Source organism: Rutidosis leptorrhynchoides, chromosome 11 (genome assembly GCF_046630445.1).
Source record: "Rutidosis leptorrhynchoides isolate AG116_Rl617_1_P2 chromosome 11, CSIRO_AGI_Rlap_v1, whole genome shotgun sequence".
In the NCBI taxonomy this organism is placed as follows: domain Eukaryota; kingdom Viridiplantae; phylum Streptophyta; class Magnoliopsida; order Asterales; family Asteraceae; genus Rutidosis; species Rutidosis leptorrhynchoides.
This window is the reverse complement of record NC_092343.1, coordinates 377,797,300-377,816,369: the sequence shown is the minus strand read 5'-3', so window position 1 is coordinate 377,816,369 and position 19,070 is coordinate 377,797,300. Positions and strand designations below refer to the sequence as shown.

Genomic DNA, 19,070 nt, shown 5'->3' with positions numbered 1-19,070 from the left:
CCACGTCAGCTGTTTTCCACTATTTTTCACTGCTCACGATTTGCACACACTTTTCACACACTATTTTCACACACTTAAAAAAAAGGAAGAAATTGGCCGGTGGTTAGCGTGAGGGGTTGTAGAAAGGTACCGTTCCTCCATACCCATTGCCATACTGATTGCAATTGCCCATATCTTCATCAACGCTCATTCTTTATCTTTCTCAATTTTGCTTCTTCTCAGAACCCTGCTCATTCTTTCTCTTTCTCAATTTCAACCAGAAAATGTTGATTTTGTGATTGCTTCTTCTCAGAAGAATAAAGGAGACGTAAATTATTTTGACTTTGGTTGATCTGATGGCAAATCGAAGATCGATTACAGGTAGTGAAAGAACACGCGTCATTTTTTGTATTCTTGAGTGGTGTTCGGTCGTTTACTTCGATTAGGGTTCATCCGTCTCCAAGGTGCGTCCTTTTTTTCAATTAATTTCAGTTATTCATCAATTATTGTTGATTGTGGCTTCTTCTTCAAAGGCTTTCTCTTAATTTCAGTGTAATTTTTATTTATTTATTTTTTTGATTATGTGTCTGTAAATTTATATGTTTGTATATATCTGTGTTCACAATGGAGATGCACCAACCAGATCCCGTTACAAAATGGAGCCCATCTAGCCACCAAATAGGGTTGGAAGGTAACTAAAGCTTACATTTTATTATTCGAATTTTCGGATTTTGGATTGAATTTTAGTGTTCTGAATGTAATTTTGGAAATCGGGTATATTTGATTGAAAATGAAGAACCCATCAGGGTTTCAACTTTGTTGGTGGAGTTATGTCTGCTACAGACCAACAAACAATGGTTTCTTTATTTCTTGAAGTTGCAGTTGGTCAGACTGCAGATACTGATAAACAATTTTTGCAGGTTTCTTTTATGTTGGTTTTGATTATTTATTCGAGTTTTATGTTTATAATCCGAGTTTTTATTTCATAAATCTACTCCCTTTTGGGATAACCTAAACTTTGTTGTTATTAATGTTGTTTAGGTATAGAAAAGCTTGTATTTTTTCCTTCTCCATGCCATTAGGGTTATGCTACTTCAGGTGTATATTAGTTCAGTTACCGTACACCTTCCTGAGTCTTTAAGTGTTAATCTAAGTGTTATACATTTGATTAACCATCACCCTAAATATAATTATTAACCGTGATGTACAACACTTTCTAGCACCTTAACGGTAGCCCTAAGGGTAATACATTTGTTGTTTTGTGGTCATTTACAGAAAATTGGTATTAGAATTAAAAACAAATGTGGTTTGGAAGTGACATAATCATTTTAGAATATAACAATTATGTATCTTTTTTATTTCTTTTGGCCTGGTTATATTTTTTTTTCCTTGAAAGATGTATAAAGATGGCGTAAATTTTTAACGTTCAGGCAACAAGCTGGAAACTTGAAGATGCTATTCAGCTCTTTTATGCAGGAAATGAGTTTGGATCTGTTACAGCACCTTCGCACGTTCCACCGTTGGAAAGTAAAGCATTCACGTCAGCTCAAAGTTCGGGGTAAGTTACCGTATATAGGAAGTTCTTAATGAAGCGAGTGTACATGTGTTTTCTTTTAAATTCTGTTTATTTGGTTAATTTTATTAAATCGAGGGTCGTGTTCTTACTACAGGTGGGGGAACAATGACATGGCGGTTGAAAATATCGTAGGAAATAGTGACAACGAGGTTCGCGCGCCTTTAACAGTTAAAAGGGATGTCCTTTATGACTCTCTAGTGTTGTATGGGTATGTTACTTTGCTCGGTTTATCTTTCGGTTTCATCTTTTTGCTTATATGAATCATTGAATCCCCCTACTTATTCATCTATTCGTTTTATTTATTATATCTGTAGAGCATCAAGATTGGGAGTGTATCAACATGAACTCGATGCACCAGTTCCCGTTCGCAAATTCTGACGAGGAAATGACGCAACAACCGGGAGTTTGGGAAGCAGAAAAGGGGTCCACATCAGCAACTGAAGCTTCTGGAGATAATCACAACCTTGCATCCTTATACCGTCCTCCTGTTGAATTGTTGTTTAATGGTTCTTTTGAGAATGTAATAATTTAAGGTCCTATAATTGCAGATGAAAGACTTGAAGATGATGATGAAATGAGGCTGACACGAGAATTATCGATGGGAACGATGAACGATAGCCATGAAGACTCTTTAAAAGACTCAGGAGTCGTTGAAAAAGTTTCGAAGAAAGAGGAGTGTTTTTATCCACCATTGCCTGAAGAACCTGAAGGCGATGCGAACTTGCTTTGTCGGGTCGGGATTCGTCTTTCGGATGGACGAAGGCTTCAAAGAAATTTCTTACGCACTGATCCATTTAAGGTAATTTTTTTTAGTTTTGGTATTCCCCCCCCCCCCCCCCCCTCCTCCTCTTAAATGTTGGTATAGAGAAAGGTGACAAATTGGGCACAGTTCCAGGCTACGATCAATCTCTTTTTGTCTTCTCTCGAGCTTTATAAATATTACGTATCAATATCAATATCAATTTATCTTATAAGAAAATTATAATTTGGTAACGATGATAATCTAACATCTGCAGTATTGCTGCCTAGAAAGGAAGACAAGGATGACAAGGATGACCCATTAGTGTTTAATTTTTTTTGTATTCAATCCACCTCCATTTTTCCCTCAAAGAAGAGTTGTCGTCACTGGTAATTTCCTCTCAATTCTCTCCAAAACGAGTTATCCACGTTGATATTTTTATGTGATGACAGTTTAGTAGAGGTTGTTTTTTGAACCGATAAACTTACTGAATGATTGTGTTTAATTGTGAATTGCTGTTAGGTTTAGGAATGGTTACACCATTAGGTTGTGGATGTAGTGACCCGAGAATTTCTGACCAAATTTAAACCTTAATCTTTATATGATTCCGACACGATGAGCAAAGTTTGTTAGGTTGAATCCCAAAAATTTTGAACTGTTTCATATATTCATTTAACCTTCGACTTCTTTCGACGATTCACGAATTAGGGGTTACAATTAATTAATTATAGATATATAAATGTAGGTATATATAATAAATAATAATAAGTAAGTAAAATAAAATACAAGTTAATCATTTGAGTTAATTATGTAAAATAATACACAAGATAAAAGAAAATTTATAAAAAGGAAATTATATATAAATATATGATTTCTATGTGTAATCATTATTATATTGTATTATATATAAAATTTAACTAATAAAAGTTATTATATAATATACTTGATATAACATAACTAATAAAAGTCATTATTATATATATATATATATATATATATATATATATATATATATATATATATATATATATATATATATATATATATATATATATATATATATATATATTGTTATTATCAACATCATCATATTATTATTATTACTTTTAGATGTATCATTATTATTAATTTATATATAATATTATGGTTATTATTATTCATATAATTATAATTATTATTAATATTATAGTTAATTATATTATTAAAAGTAATATTGTTATTTTTAGTAATATTAATTATAGAATAAAGATATGTGTATTTTTTTTCTTCAAATTCCTTTACATGTCACCTACTTTATTTACTTTTGATTTTCTGTCAATAAAATCGTACCAGGCTGTTAACTGTCTCCATCGAATTCTCTTTTACTTTGTACATTTTCTAAATAATTCTTCATTTCGTTTTGGACTCACAGATCCAAACAAAATCTGTTTGGTGTCAATTTCAACTGTAATTACTTTTCTTCTGTGATCTTCTTTAGTTGATTTTTTTTATTGATATTATCTCAGCTATTGTTGAATTATCAACAACTCAATCGACTTTACCCACTCAATAACCCTTCCAATAAATTTCGAATCAGAGATTAATAGCAAAACTGAAACTGATTTATTTATTTATTTTTTTTTCTTTTCTAGCCGTCATCTGTTCTTCACCTTCTCAATCAAAGATCAATTTTCGAATTTAACTTTCAAATCTAAAAATGCAGATAGATTAAGAATCCTCCATTTAATGTTTCTGCAAAATTTCAAATACCAAATCATCTTATTGAGTCATAATTTTCGAAGTCAAGGTTTAGAAATAAAAAGTCAAACATTATGTTCTTGATAAAATTCGATTGTTCCGTTATGTTTTAGGATTAATTGACATGTCAAATAGTTTATAGGAGCCATTTGAAACACAAATTGTGTTGAAAGTTTTATCTAAATCGTTCTCATTTGTAAAATCAATATTTTTTTTTTTTGATATACTCATCGAACAGCGAACGAGAGTAGCTGTTGGATTCTGTTAATTTTTTTTTAATTTTTTTTATGAATAACAATCTCTCTAAATTTGTTTTTATTGTTTACAAATCTTAAATGAAAGAACGAAATTGTTAATCTGATTTTAAGCTTGAACTGGTTCGATTTTGGGATTATAAAGAAGAAGAAGGAGAAGTCAGGAAGGAAATTGGGTTAAATAATATTGGATACGGTATTAAATCAGAAAATCGGCAATAGCCGGATGGTTATGGGTGTTTGTCGGGGAGCAGGAGGTCTCGGGTTCGATCCTTTCTTGGTGCATTCTTTTTGTTTCTAAGGTAGTTTCCTTTTTCTATTATTATTATTATTATTATTATTATTATTATTATTATTATTATTATTATTATTATTATTATTATTATTATTATTATTATTATTATTAATATTATTATTGTTATTATTAGTGATATAGTATTTAATTATTAATATCATAGTTGCAAGAATTAAAAGTATTACTAATACTAATTGTATTATCATTATAATTATTAGAATTGCCATTACAATTAGTATTATAAGTATTACCATTATTACTATGATTACTTTTATTGTATTATTAATGTATTATAATTATCATTGTCATTATTATTATTATTATCCCTATCAATACCATTTAAAAGTATTATGATTAAAATTATAGAATTATCAATGTTATTATTAGAAATTGTTATTAGGACTAACATGATAGTTATTATTATTATTATTATTACTAATAAAAGTATTAGTTATCTTTATTATTAGTAATACGAATTACGATTATAGTCACCAATATGAATAATATTATTATTATTGGAGTTACTGACTAATCATTTTTGTAATTATTAGTATTGTTGTTATTATTAACCTAAGTATCATTTTAAACCATAACATTACTAATATTAGTATTATTATTATCAATAAGATTATTAATATTATTATGAGTAAATCATTGTTATAAAAACTATCATTTTAACATATAAATATTTTGTACATAAAATATACTCTTTATATATACTAAAAGTACATTAATATTTTATATACAATATATCAAACATATTAATAGTAATTATATAAATACTTACATATAATCAACTAATGATTTTAAATATAATACTAACCATATATATATATATATATATATATATATATATATATATATATATATATATATATATATATATATACATATATATATATATATTAATATAACTAAATATATAAATATTAAGCATTTTAAAGATATACACAAACTAAATAAGTATAAGATATAATTTAAGATATAATATATAAACTTGTTCGATTACAATTATATATTTTAATTTATATACAAATGATATAGGTTCGTGAATCCGAGGCCAACCCTGCGTTATTCAGTTGTTTAATATCGTCATGTGTATTTTTACTACAAAATACATTAGGTGAGTTTCATTTGCCCCTTTTTACTCTTTACATTTTTGGGCTGAGAATACATGCAAATGTTTTATTAACTGTTTTACAATATTTATATGCGTGAGTTTCATTTACCTTTTTACCCTTTATAATTTTGGGCTGAGAATACATGCGTAAATTTTATAACTGTTTTACGAAATAGACACAAGTAATCGAAACTACATTCTATGGTTGAATTATCGAATCGAATATGCCCCTTTTTATTAAGTCTGGTAATCTAAGAATTAGGGAACAGACACCCTAATTGACGAGAACTCTAAAGATAGATCTATCGGGCCCAACAAGCCCCATCCAAAGTACCGGATGCTTTAGTACTTCGAAATTTATATCATGTCCGAAGGAGGATCCAGGAATGATGGGGATATTCTTATATACAAATTGTGAATGTCGGTTACCAGGCGTTCAATCCATATGAATGATATTTTTGTCTCTATGCATGGGACGTATGTTTATGAGAAATGGAAATATGAAATCTTGTGGTCTATTAAAATTATGAAATGATTATTTATGATAAACTAATGAACTCACCAACCCTTTTGGTTGACACTTGAAAGCATGTTTATTCTCAGGTACGAAAGAAATCTTCCGCTGTGCATTTGCTCATTTTAGATATATTACTTGGAGTCATTCATGTCATATTTCAAAAGACGTTGCATTCGAGTCGTCAAGTTCATTAGAGTTATTATTAAGTCAATTATAGTTAGATATATTATGAAATGGTATTCATGCCGTTAACTTTTGATGAAATGAAAGATTGTATTTTCAAAAACGAATGCAACGTTTGTAAAATGTATCATATAGAGGTCAAGTACCTCGCGATGTAATCAACTGTTGTGAAACGTTTATAATCGATATGGACTTCGTCCGGATGGATTAGGACGGGTCCTTTCAGTTGGTATCAGAGCGGTGGTCTTAGCGAACCAGGTCTTGCATTAGTGTGTCTAACTGATAGTTGTTTAGATGCATTAGTGAGTCTGGACTTCGACCGTGTCTGCATGTCAAAAGTTTTGCTTATCATTTAGTGTCGAAAAATTATTTGCTTATTATCCTTAAAGTCTAGACACGTCTTACTGCCTCAATTGCATAGACAATGTATAGATAAATTCATATCTTAGCGTATCTGTTATTGTTACCTTTGCCTGACAACTTCCGTAGATTCCTCCGTAACTTATGGGATTTTAGTAATTATATATGCATATGTAAATTATGTATTGCGGGGTACTAATCTACATCCTATAATCTATTTCTTATCGAAAATCCTTCATCTGATCGTACGAGATGAATCCCTCAACCATTTCGAGTCCCTCAGATTCCGATAGCTATTCCGATAGTTATTCCGACAATTATTCCGACATCGATGTTCACATAAGCTCCGGAAGCAGTGTGACCAGAATGGATCAACCAATTAGCCATCATTTATTCTGGACGAATTGGAGATGGGTTCGTAGTCTACTTAATCAATGGAAACGCAAAGAAGGCGATCCCTTCCACCAACCGAATTCACCTTTTGACAATGAACCTGAAGCGTTTGTCGGCGAACCTGTTCGAGACACCATTTTCTCTCTCATTTCCAGAGTATCTCGTCACGATTATATACTATCTCAGAATCTAAACCTCATTCATCCGCTCGTCCGAACCGACAATCATCCTGGTATAATAGAAGAAGTCAACGAGCTTCGCGCCCGAGTTGTAGCCTTGTAAGATATGGTGCAAAACATACCAGCTTCAGCAACATCACCGGCACCAACAGTACCATCAGTAACAACACCTGTACCATCAACAACACACGCTTCAACATCTCATTCTGTACCTCGATTATAATCATCATACTACATATCGTTCTACATTAATTATCTTCATTCGACATGGCGATTATGTAATCTCTAATGTTTTAGAGATTTTATATTCTTGTTTAAACGGTAAATCAAATGAGATTAATATCATATTAACTCATTAAATCCATGATTACATCTGAAGAGAATATATATGTAAGTATATTTTCATAAAGATTGTAATTAAAAATTCTTTCGTACAAATTATTAATGGTGAAAATATTTTAACGGGTAGGTAATACCCGAGGAATAATTAGATTTCACATTAATAAGTTAAACTGTACATTCTTCGAATCTAATTCAACAGTCATTTACTATCCTACTTACAACCACCGTTATACGTATCCATTCACCGCAGAATAACCATTTTCATTCAATTTCATATTTGGATTTTGACCTATCAGAATCCCACAAGTGGCATAATGAAGAAATAATGGACACAATAAAAATTGACTAGAAACATACTAATTAACAATATGAAAATTTTTGTTAAGAATCCACGCTAACTGTTTCCAGCTAACTGTTCCTAGCTAACTGTTAATTCCGTATTACATTTTATTTATCGCAATTTACATTCTTGCAATTTTATTTATCGTCATTTAATTTCTGTTATTTACTTTACGCACTTTATTTATCGTTATTTAATTTCTGTTATTTATTTTACACACTTTAAATATCGGGACACGTATACAAGGTTTTGACATATCATATCGACGCATCTATATATATTATTTGGAATCACCATAGACACTCTATATGCAGTAATGATCGAGTTCTCTATATAGGGTTGAGGTTGATTCTATAATAATATATATACTTTGAGTTGTGATCGAGTCTGAGACGTATACGGGTCACGGCACGTATTAATTAATTCGAATGTTATATATTAAACTATATATGAATTATTGGACTATCAACTGTGGACTATCGACCGTGGACTAATAACATTGGACAATTAAAATGAATTAAAATATTGTTTATAACATATGAAACTAAACAATTCTTCAAGTTTGCCACTTGATTTTATCTTAAACCTCATTTAAATCTTGACAATTATAATCTGCGTTCAAACCTTTCATGATTCTTGAAAACACCTCAATCGATAGGATGAATCAACCGCACTTCATCTACGGAAGGAAAAATTTATGCATATAGTTATGCACCTGAGAAACTCTCGGCAACTGAGTAAAAGTTTAACAAGTAGTTGCATCAGATCCTTTGGCATTTATTAGCAAAAATAACTTTGCGATCCCTTTTCAAAGTAGCCAATTTTGTCACAGCTCCAGCAAGTCAACTTCGACTTTTCATTTGAAGTAGCCTTACTATAATCCTGATATATACGATTACCCTTTTGATACCGGAGAATTCTTTTATTGCACTATATTACCAGCAGACGTACCAGCAACCTCGTTGCTCCTTGGCTCAAATCTCTACGACAAATCAATATATTTATCTATTGAAGTCTTATCATGAACTCCATATATTTATCTATTGAAGTCTTATCATGAAATCATCGGTATCTTGTAACAATAATTACCATACCAAGTACCGAAATGCATCAATCGATAATCTCAAAATTCTCAGCGATTCCACGACAACAATTTATATATATATATATATATATATATATATATATATATATATATATATATATATATATATATATATATATATATATATATATATATATATATATAACTTCTATCTCCTGGATTTACGAATTCTAATTCTGAAATTTTGAAATGCACCCAGCCTACGAATTAATACATTGAACTTTGAAAAAGCTGAATGAAGCAGCAGAAACTGTAGGCAACCGTAAACGACCTTAATCGCTGGAAGTTTGATGATAAAGAATAGTATGTCGGAAAAGCTCAGAAAAGTTGGAACTGGAAAACGGATTATGCGAAACTATGAAGGAAACCGTGGACAAATCACAAAGAATAAGTTTAACTTCAAAGAATCCAAATGATTCAATGCCTGCAGAAGTCGTTAGCGAATATCTTACTCCTTACTCTAAACCCTTGCAGACAATAGTTTCTATCATCCTCTGATATTAGATATTCAAAGATATTATCTTATCTTTCATTATAAATATCCTCCATATTTCTGAAGATATTTTCATAACTATACTTATCTGAAATCATTAATCTCTTCGTGCTATCAGTGTTACATCATATAGAAACTGTTAGTTTCTATATTCTGTAAACTTTCGAGCTTAAAATATGAATGTTATTGAAGTAATGTTGGGAACTGATGCATGAGTTAGTATAATATAATGACACTTAATCAACGTGATTATATTACAGTAAGTCGTGCTGAGTTTCTAATGGGACGCGATGATTCACAGATTATAACGTCATCATGTGCCATGTTACATAACTCTTTCATTGTCCTTAACTCTTGAACATATCAAGAAAATATATTCTTGATAGTTCTATTCTCAGTGATTCAGGTAATTTGACAAAACAAATCGTGCTACTACCTTTCCTTTCTACCTTGTATATTATGATAATTCGAAACTCCATACCTATGAATTCTGGACCGTTACTTGCGAAAAGTAAACAAAAGCATGAAGCTCCGAAATAGAAAAAGGGTATAAATAGCAGCAAATAAGAGAGGGCATTAACTATGGATGACAATGATTATAGGAGACAGAAGCAGGGACATTGAAATAAAAGGGAAGACATAAAACTCAACAACAACCCAGAAATTACAAACCGTGGATATTAGTACGTATAGCAATATAAAGACACGGGAGGATTATAAATATAATAATCCCTAGAGCATAATAGAAATAAACAGATTCTTCAGGTGGGAGTTGGAAAAGAAGAACAATCATTGCGATAGTTAGAATAAGAACAAGGATCAGAACAGGGTTAAGCATTTTCATAAATCTTTTGAATTTGGGAATTGAGTATAGAAGTGGTGAAAACAAATGGAACGGAAAAGGTAAATTTATAAAGGAAATATCAGACGTAGTAATCGGGGCAGATCATCGTATTTAATTAAAGAGATCTTAAGTTCCGTAAATCCTGAAGAATCAGATCTTATAGATCTTCAAGATTTTCTTTTAAATCCCTTGAATTTCGGAATTCAAACTTGATTACGTCAAAAGTTAAAAATAAATCTTTGCTTCTCATTTCATTCTTTTGTGAATAGCTTCATTCGTACTCTTCGAATAATCGAATTGTTTTATCCACAAAACTCAATGATGATAAAACTCTATTTATCAACTCATATTCGTCATGAAAACAATTTTATTATTAACCATGACCACCTCACTCAAATTTTGGGACGAAATTTCTTTAACGGGTAGGTACTGTAGTCACCCGAGAATTTCCGACCAAATTTAAACCTTAATCTTTATATGATTCCGACACGATGAGCAAAGTTTGTTAGGTTGAATCCCAAAAATTTTGAACTGTTTCATATATTCATTTAACCTTCGACTTCTTTCGACGATTCACGAATTAGGGGTTACAATTAAATAATTATAGATATATAAATGTAGGTATATATATTAAATAATAATAAGTAAGTAAAATAAAATACAAGTTTATCATTTGAGTTAATTATGTAAAATAATACACAAGATAAAAGAAAATTTATAAAAAGGAAATTATATATAAATATATGATTTCTATGTGTAATCATTATTATATTGTATTATATATAAAATTTAACTAATAAAAGTTATTATATAATATACTTGATATAACATAACTAATAAAAGTCATTATTATATATATATATATATATATATATATATATATATATATATATATATATTGTTATTATCAACATCATCATATTATTATTATTACTTTTATATGCATCATTATTATTAATTTATATATAATATTATGGTTATTATTATTCATATAATTATAATTATTATTAATATTATAGTTAATTATATTATTAAAAGTAATATTGTTATTTTTAGTAATATTAATTATAGAATAAAGATATGTGTATTTTTTTTCTTCAAATTCCTTTACATGTCACCTGCTTTATTTACTTTTGATTTTCTGTCAATAAAATCGTACCAGGCTGTTAACTGTCTCCATCGAATTCTCTTTTACTTTGTACATTTTCTAAATAATTCTTCATTTCGTTTTGGACTCACAGATCCAAACAAAATCTGTTTGGTGTCAATTTCAACTGTAATTACTTTTCTTCTGTGATCTTCTTTAGTTGATTTTTTTTATTGATATTATCTCAGCTATTGTTGAATTATCAACAACTCAGTCGACTTTACCCACTCAATAACCCTTCCAATAAATTTCGAATCAGAGATTAATAGCAAAACTGAAACTGATTTATTTATTTATTTTTTTTTCTTTTCTAGCCGTCATCTGTTCTTCACCTTCTCAATCAAAGATCAATTTTCGAAATTAACTTTCAAATCTAAAAATGAAGATAGATTAAGAATCCTCCATTTAATGTTTCTGCAAAATTTCAAATACCAAATCATCTTATTGAGTCATAATTTTCGAAGTCAAGGTTTAGAAATAAAAAGTCAAACATTATGTTCTTGATAAAATTCGATTGTTCCGTTATGTTTTAGGATTAATTGACATGTCAAATAGTTTATAGGAGCCATTTGAAACACAAATTGTGTTGAAAGTTTTATCTAAATCGTTCTCATTTGTAAAATCTATATATATATTTTTTTTTGATATACTCATCGAACAGCGAACGAGAGTAGCTGTTGGATTCTGTTAATTTTTTTTTAATTTTTTTTTATGAATAACAATCTCTCTAAATTTGTTTTTATTGTTTACAAATCTTAAATGAAAGAACGAAATTGTTAATCTGATTTTAAGCTTGAACTGGTTCGATTTTGGGATTATAAAGAAGAAGAAGGAGAAGTCAGGAAGGAAATTGGGTTAAATAATATTGGATACGGTATTAAATCAGAAAACCGGCAATAGCCGGATGGTCATGGGTGTTTGTCGGGGAGCAGGAGGTCTCGGGTTCGATCCTTTCTTGGTGCATTCTTTTTGTTTCTAAGGTAGTTTCCTTTTTCTATTATTATTATTATTATTATTATTATTATTATTATTATTATTATTATTATTATTATTATTATTATTATTATTATTATTATTATTATTATTATTATTATTATTATTATTATTATTATTATTATTATTATTATTATTGTTGTTATTATTAGTGATATAGTATTTAATTATTAATATCATAGTTGCAAGAATTAAAAGTATTACTAATACTAATTGTATTATCATTATAATTATTAGAATTGCCATTACAATTAGTATTATAAGTATTACCATTATTACTATGATTACTTTTATTGTATTATTAATGTATTATAATTATCATTGTCATTATTATTATTATTATTATCCCTATCAATACCATTTAAAAGTATTATGATTAAAATTATAGAATTATCAATGTTATTATTAGAAATTGTTATTAGGACTAACATGATAGTTATTATTATTATTATTATTACTAATAAAAGTATTAGTTATCTTTATTATTAGTAATACGAATTACGATTATAGTCACCAATATGAATAATATTATTATTATTGGAGTTACTGACTAATCATTTTTGTAATTATTAGTATTGTTGTTATTATTAACCTAAGTATCATTTTAAACCATAACATTACTAATATTAGTATTATTATTATCAATAAGATTATTAATATTATTATGAGTAAATCATTGTTATAAAAACTATCATTTTAACATATAAATATTTTGTACATAAAATATACTCTTTATATATACTAAAAGTACATTAATATTTTATATACAATATATCAAACATATTAATAGTAATTATATAAATACTTACATATAATCAACTAATGATTTTAAATATAATAATAACCATATATATATATATATATATATATATATATATATATATATATATATATATATATATATATATATATATATATATATATATATATATATATATATATATATATATATATATATATTAAGCATTTTAAAGATATACACAAACTAAATAAGTATAAGATATAATTTAAGATATAATATATAAACTTGTTCGATTACGATTATATATTTTAATTTATATACAAATGATATAGATTCGTGAATCCGAGGCCAACCCTGCGTTATTCAGTTGTTTAATATCGTCATGTGTATTTTTACTACAAAATACATTAGGCGAGTTTCATTTGCCCCTTTTTACTCTTTACATTTTTGGGCTGAGAATACATGCAAATGTTTTATTAACTGTTTTACAATATTTATATGCGTGAGTTTCATTTACCTTTTTACCCTTTATATTTTTGGGCTGAGAATACATGCGTAAATTTTACAACTGTTTTACGAAATAGACACAAGTAATCGAAACTACATTCTATGGTTGAATTATCGAATCGAATACGCCCCTTTTTATTAAGTCTGGTAATCTAAGAATTAGGGAATAGACACCCTAATTGACGCGAACTCTAAAGATAGATCTATCGGGCCCAACAAGCCCCATCCAAAGTACCGGATGCTTTAGTACTTCGAAATTTATATCATGTCCGAAGGAGGATCCCGGAATGATGGGGATATTCTTATATACAAATTATGAATGTCGGTTACCAGGTGTTCAATCCATATGAATGATATTTTTGTCTCTATGCATGGGACGTATGTTTATGAGAAATGGAAATATGAAATCTTGTGGTCTATTAAAATTATGAAATGATTATTTATGATAAACTAATGAACTCACCAACCCTTTTGGTTGACACTTGAAAGCATGTTTATTCTCAGGTACGAAAGAAATCTTCCGCTGTGCATTTGTTCATTTTAGAGATATTACTTGGAGTCATTCATGTCATATTTCAAAAGACGTTGCATTCGAGTCGTCAAGTTCATTAGAGTTATTATTAAGTCAATTATAGTTAGATATATTATGAAATGGTATGCATGCCGTTAACTTTTGATGAAATGAAAGATTGTATTTTCAAAAACGAATGCAACGTTTGTAAAATGTATCATATAGAGGTCAAGTACCTCGCGATGTAATCAACTATTGTGAAACGTTTATAATCGATATGGACTTCGTCCGGATGGATTAGGACGGGTCCTTTCAGTGGAGTTGAAACTACATGCAATCGTTTAATAAAAGGTGAAAGTGGAATTAGGGCATTATCTATTCAAGACTTAAAAATGAATGAATTCGATCAAGATACTCAGTTGTATAATTTGATCAAGATACTCAGTTGTACACTTTGTGCAGCAGACGAAGCACTTAAAGATGCAAACTGGATTCCATCTGAGCAGGAGGACAAAGAGAAAACCGTATTTTTCCCATATATGTTTTTCATGTTAATTTTGTTATCTTATGGAGTAATAAGTATTATTTATGATTTATGATAGTTATTAAAGTTTATATCTTGACGAACTCAGGGAGTTTCTATAGGTGGAGGAATTGGAAGCATGGGTGATATACTTGATGCATCACAGTTGATCTGTGAAAAGGTTTGCTTTTGTAAATTATTTTCAATTATTATTTTCATTTTATGAAAAAATTAATATTAAACTTCACGATGATTGTTGTCTGCTTTCTAATCCAGAGATTACGTTGTCTTAGTCCCTTTTTTGTGCCTCGGATATTGATCAACATGGCGTCTGGTCATGTAAGCATGAAATATGGTTTTCAGTTGTGTATGATCATTAGTAAATAAACTGATCTTCTTTTTTTTTGTGAATGTCAGCTGTTGTAAAGTTATAAGATTTGTGTAAAATGAAGTAATTTAAAACTTAGGGACCCAATCATGCTGCAGTGACAGCTTGTGCGACAGGGGCAAATTCAATAGGTGATGCAGCGAGAATGATTCAGTTTGGAGATGCTGATGTCATGGTGGACGGAGGAACAGAAGCCAGCATTGATGCATTATCTATAACTGGGTTCTCCAGGTATTAATTAAAATCTTTATTTGATAACTCAATGATCTTAGAGTTATTTTTTTTTTTATGTTATAGTTTGATTATGTCACCAATATGGACTAATGGGATACAATCTATTGAAATCAGGTTAAGGGCATTAGCTACAAAGTACAACTCAACCCCTCAAGAAGCTTCAAGGCCTTTTGATTGTGATAGAGATGGATTTGTGTAAGTTAATAATATATATATAATTATAGCATAAGAAAAAGGTTTTGCAATGAGTAGTATGACTCATTTCTAACATGTTTTTGAATGCAGCATAGGAGAAGGTGCACGTGCTCTTGTCTTAGAAGTGAGTAATTTTAGCGTATAGATATATTTTATGCAATCCTTGTGTTTAGAAAAGAATTGCATTAAAGTTTGCACGATCCATGGGTCAGGTGGGATGGGTAGTGGGTCAAAAGTATAGTTCTTAGTGCCACTGATAATTGGTTGGTTAGACAAAAAAATGTTTAGGTTTATTAACTGAAGATAGAACTTTTTCGTAATAAGTTTTAAGTTAAAAATTTATACTGTATCATAAGAAAAAAAGATCTAGGAAGTTGTGTGATTAATAAGTATAATTTTGTTACTTTCGAAAAGTTAAACCCGTTTGGCATGTTTTCAAATTAAGTTAGAAGCACTTGGGCCAAAGATGTTACCTTTAGAATGCATTGCCCCCATTGAGTGTCGAATAACCTTCGTATGAGGTAGGAGGTGATGAAGTTTTTTTATAGTATGATAGTATGCTTGAAGATTTTCAGTTTTCACTTTGTATATGAATATACGTTAACATGTATTATGACAACCCGAAATTTTTTTAACTAAATTTAAACCTAACCTCAACAAATTCCAACGATTCACGAACAACTATTTGTAAATAAGATACATTATCAATCTAAATATATATCAACTACCCTATATTTGTATATATACATGTAAATTGTTTTTGTTATTATTATTATTATGACCATTATCATAAAAATCATCATTATTATTATTATTATTATTATTATTATTATTATTATTATTATATAACAACAACAGAAATTATTATCATTTTTATTATTATAGTTATCTTGTATAAAAATAATATAATTTATTATTATTAGCATTAATAATAATAAAATTAACATTTTATAGTTATTATTATCATTATTATTAATTATAATTAAAATTATCATTTTTATTGACATATTAATATTATTATCATTATTTTTATTATTTACATAATTATCATTAATAATATTATTACTTGTTATTATTAATATAATTATTATTATTATTAGGATTATTATTATTAATATAATTATTATTAATATAAATTTTTTCTTAATCAGTAGTATTAAAATGGAACACGATTGAAACCTAATTTAGGTAATGACACTATCAGTATTTTATTAGCCATCGTGATTCCATAACTGCATTCCATATTCTTTATCTGCTTTTTATTTATTTTAATCTGTTATATATATTTTTTTTTCTTCTTTTTCTGTAAATCAATCCAAACCAATGTTATGAGATACCAGTCGATTATACATCTCCATTATCAAAACTTTCTGTATTGAAATTTAATAGAAATATATATTTTTTCTTCTCGATATCCCCTGTTCTTGAACTCAACATTCAAAAGCTCGATTTTGTATTTAATTTCAAAAACTGTAAATGTAGAGTTGTTAGGAATGTTTTATTTAATCTTTCTGCAAAAGATGAGCTTTCAAATCTTTATAACGAATTCTAATTCTTGAATCAAAGTTTTGAAGTCAAAAGTCAAAATTTGTGTTCATCATAAAATTCGTAATCGTTTCGATGTTTTCTGTAAAATTGATGATTGAGAAAGATTATAGGAGTGATTTGAAACATATTTGGTGTTGTAATCTTTGGCTAAAACGTTCTTAATCTCAAAATCATTAATTTTTTTTAAACTGCGAGCTACACAGCAGTATTTTATCTATTTTTTTTCCTTTCTCTTTTCTATTTTAATTGATTTAATCAGTCACAATTATAAGTTGTATATATTTTTGTATCCTAAATCAAAACATCTTGATAGTTGTTAATTGTTTTGGTTCTGTGGTCGATTAATTGAAGAAGAAAAAGAAGAGACACAGAAATATAGGATAAATAAATATAACAAGGTAAATAAATTAGATAAACACGGATAGATGGATAGTTACGGATGTTTGTGTTAACTGAGAGGTCTCGGGTTCGAGTCCCGTCTGTGGCATTTTTTTTAAGAAAGCTTATAAGGTAATTTTATTATTATTATTATTATTATTATTATTATTATTATTATTATTATTATTATTATTATTATTATTATTATTATTATTATTAATTATTATTATGTTAGTTATTATTACTAACAATAAGATTATTATTATCATCAAAATAACTTATGATATTATCATTATTATTACTAGTATTATCTAATAATATTATTATTAGTAGTATTATTATTGTATTATTACTAATATTATTATCATTATTATGATTAGAATAATTATTATTATTATTATTATTTTGAAAACAATACATATTGTCATTATTATCATTTTACTACTACTACTATTATTATTATTATTATTATTATTATTATTATTATTATTATTATTATTATTATTATTATTATTATTATTATTATTATTATTATTATTATTATCATTATCATTATTACTATTATTATTGTTATAATTATCCTTACCATCAGTATTTTTATTAGTTATTACCCTTATAATCAAATACAACTTTTGATTACCAATATTAATATTATTTTACTAAATAGATATTATGTATATAAAAACGTATTTATAATTAATATTACATATAAGTATGTATTAACCATATTATCAATTTTATACGAATATTCATATATAACAAATTAGAAATTTTTAAAATAAACCAAATATATATTAATATAACTATATAAATATTTATCATTTTAAATACATATACACAAATTAAATATATATAATATATAATATAAGTTATAATATGTGAAATTGTTTAATTACGATTACATGTTTTAATATATATAAAACTGATATAGGTTCGTGAATCCGAGGTCAACTCAACTCTGTACTTGTTCAGTGCCATCATATGCATATTTACTACAAACTATCGTATCGTATCGTGAGTTCATCTGCTCCCTTTTTATATATATTTTTGGGCTGAGAATACATGCGCAACTTTTATAACTGTTTTACACGTTAGACACAAGTACTCAAACTTTTATGCTATATACGTGCTTTGTCATGCTAAATCCCTGCCGTAATATCGTTAATTGCTGATGTATAAGATGCAAGCTTAGTTATTGTGAATAGCGCTACTGAGAGTGACGTCTCTGTCCATTTGTCCGTTGGTCTTTGGATACATAATAATGATTCAATGACACTGACAGTACAAGGTGTCACGGGGTAACTTTTGTTTAGTCACGATATTACAAACAGCAACTCTTTCGATTAATATATTTGGTATTAATCAACTTTAAACTGAAATCTTGTGGTCTAATGCTATACTGAACTATTGATTTATGATAAACCTATGAACTCACTCAACTTCGTGTT

The 19,070-nt window shown here is 28.1% G+C and overlaps 2 protein-coding genes across 2 annotated transcripts; both read left to right on the top strand.

Moving 5' to 3' along the window:
* The first annotated feature begins 603 nt into the window (after positions 1–603).
* LOC139875974 (plant UBX domain-containing protein 7-like) lies at positions 604–2,822 on the top strand. The gene is made up of 7 exons (XM_071863270.1): positions 604–670; positions 823–899; positions 1,410–1,537; positions 1,650–1,780; positions 1,870–2,061; positions 2,104–2,354; positions 2,817–2,822. Exons 1-7 carry the CDS (start codon positions 604–606, stop codon positions 2,820–2,822), a joined length of 852 nt encoding a protein of 283 aa, XP_071719371.1.
* An 11,926-nt stretch (positions 2,823–14,748) lies between these two features.
* Positions 14,749–15,841, top strand: LOC139875973 (3-oxoacyl-[acyl-carrier-protein] synthase, mitochondrial-like). The gene is made up of 6 exons (XM_071863269.1): positions 14,749–14,880; positions 14,989–15,060; positions 15,156–15,218; positions 15,347–15,498; positions 15,565–15,696; positions 15,787–15,841. The coding sequence occupies exons 1-6, from the start codon at positions 14,749–14,751 to the stop codon at positions 15,839–15,841; spliced, it is 606 nt and encodes a 201-aa protein (XP_071719370.1).
* The last annotated feature ends 3,229 nt before the right edge of the window (positions 15,842–19,070 follow it).

What these genes read in the sequence shown, in the direction of transcription:
- LOC139875973 (XM_071863269.1), top strand. Translation starts at nt 14,749, where the DNA reads ATGAATGAATTCGATCAAGATACTCAGTTGTATAATTTGATCAAGATA. An exon ending in CACAGTTGATCTGTGAAAAG is followed by an intron (nt 15,061 to 15,155) that starts GTTTGCTTTTGT and finishes TTTCTAATCCAG; the next exon opens with AGATTACGTTGTCTTAGTCC. An exon ending in TCTATAACTGGGTTCTCCAG is followed by an intron (nt 15,499 to 15,564) that starts GTATTAATTAAA and finishes TTTATGTTATAG; the next exon opens with TTTGATTATGTCACCAATAT.
- LOC139875974 (XM_071863270.1), top strand. Translation starts at nt 604, where the DNA reads ATGGAGATGCACCAACCAGATCCCGTTACAAAATGGAGCCCATCTAGC. An exon ending in CTGATAAACAATTTTTGCAG is followed by an intron (nt 900 to 1,409) that starts GTTTCTTTTATG and finishes TTTAACGTTCAG; the next exon opens with GCAACAAGCTGGAAACTTGA. An exon ending in ACGTCAGCTCAAAGTTCGGG is followed by an intron (nt 1,538 to 1,649) that starts GTAAGTTACCGT and finishes TTCTTACTACAG; the next exon opens with GTGGGGGAACAATGACATGG.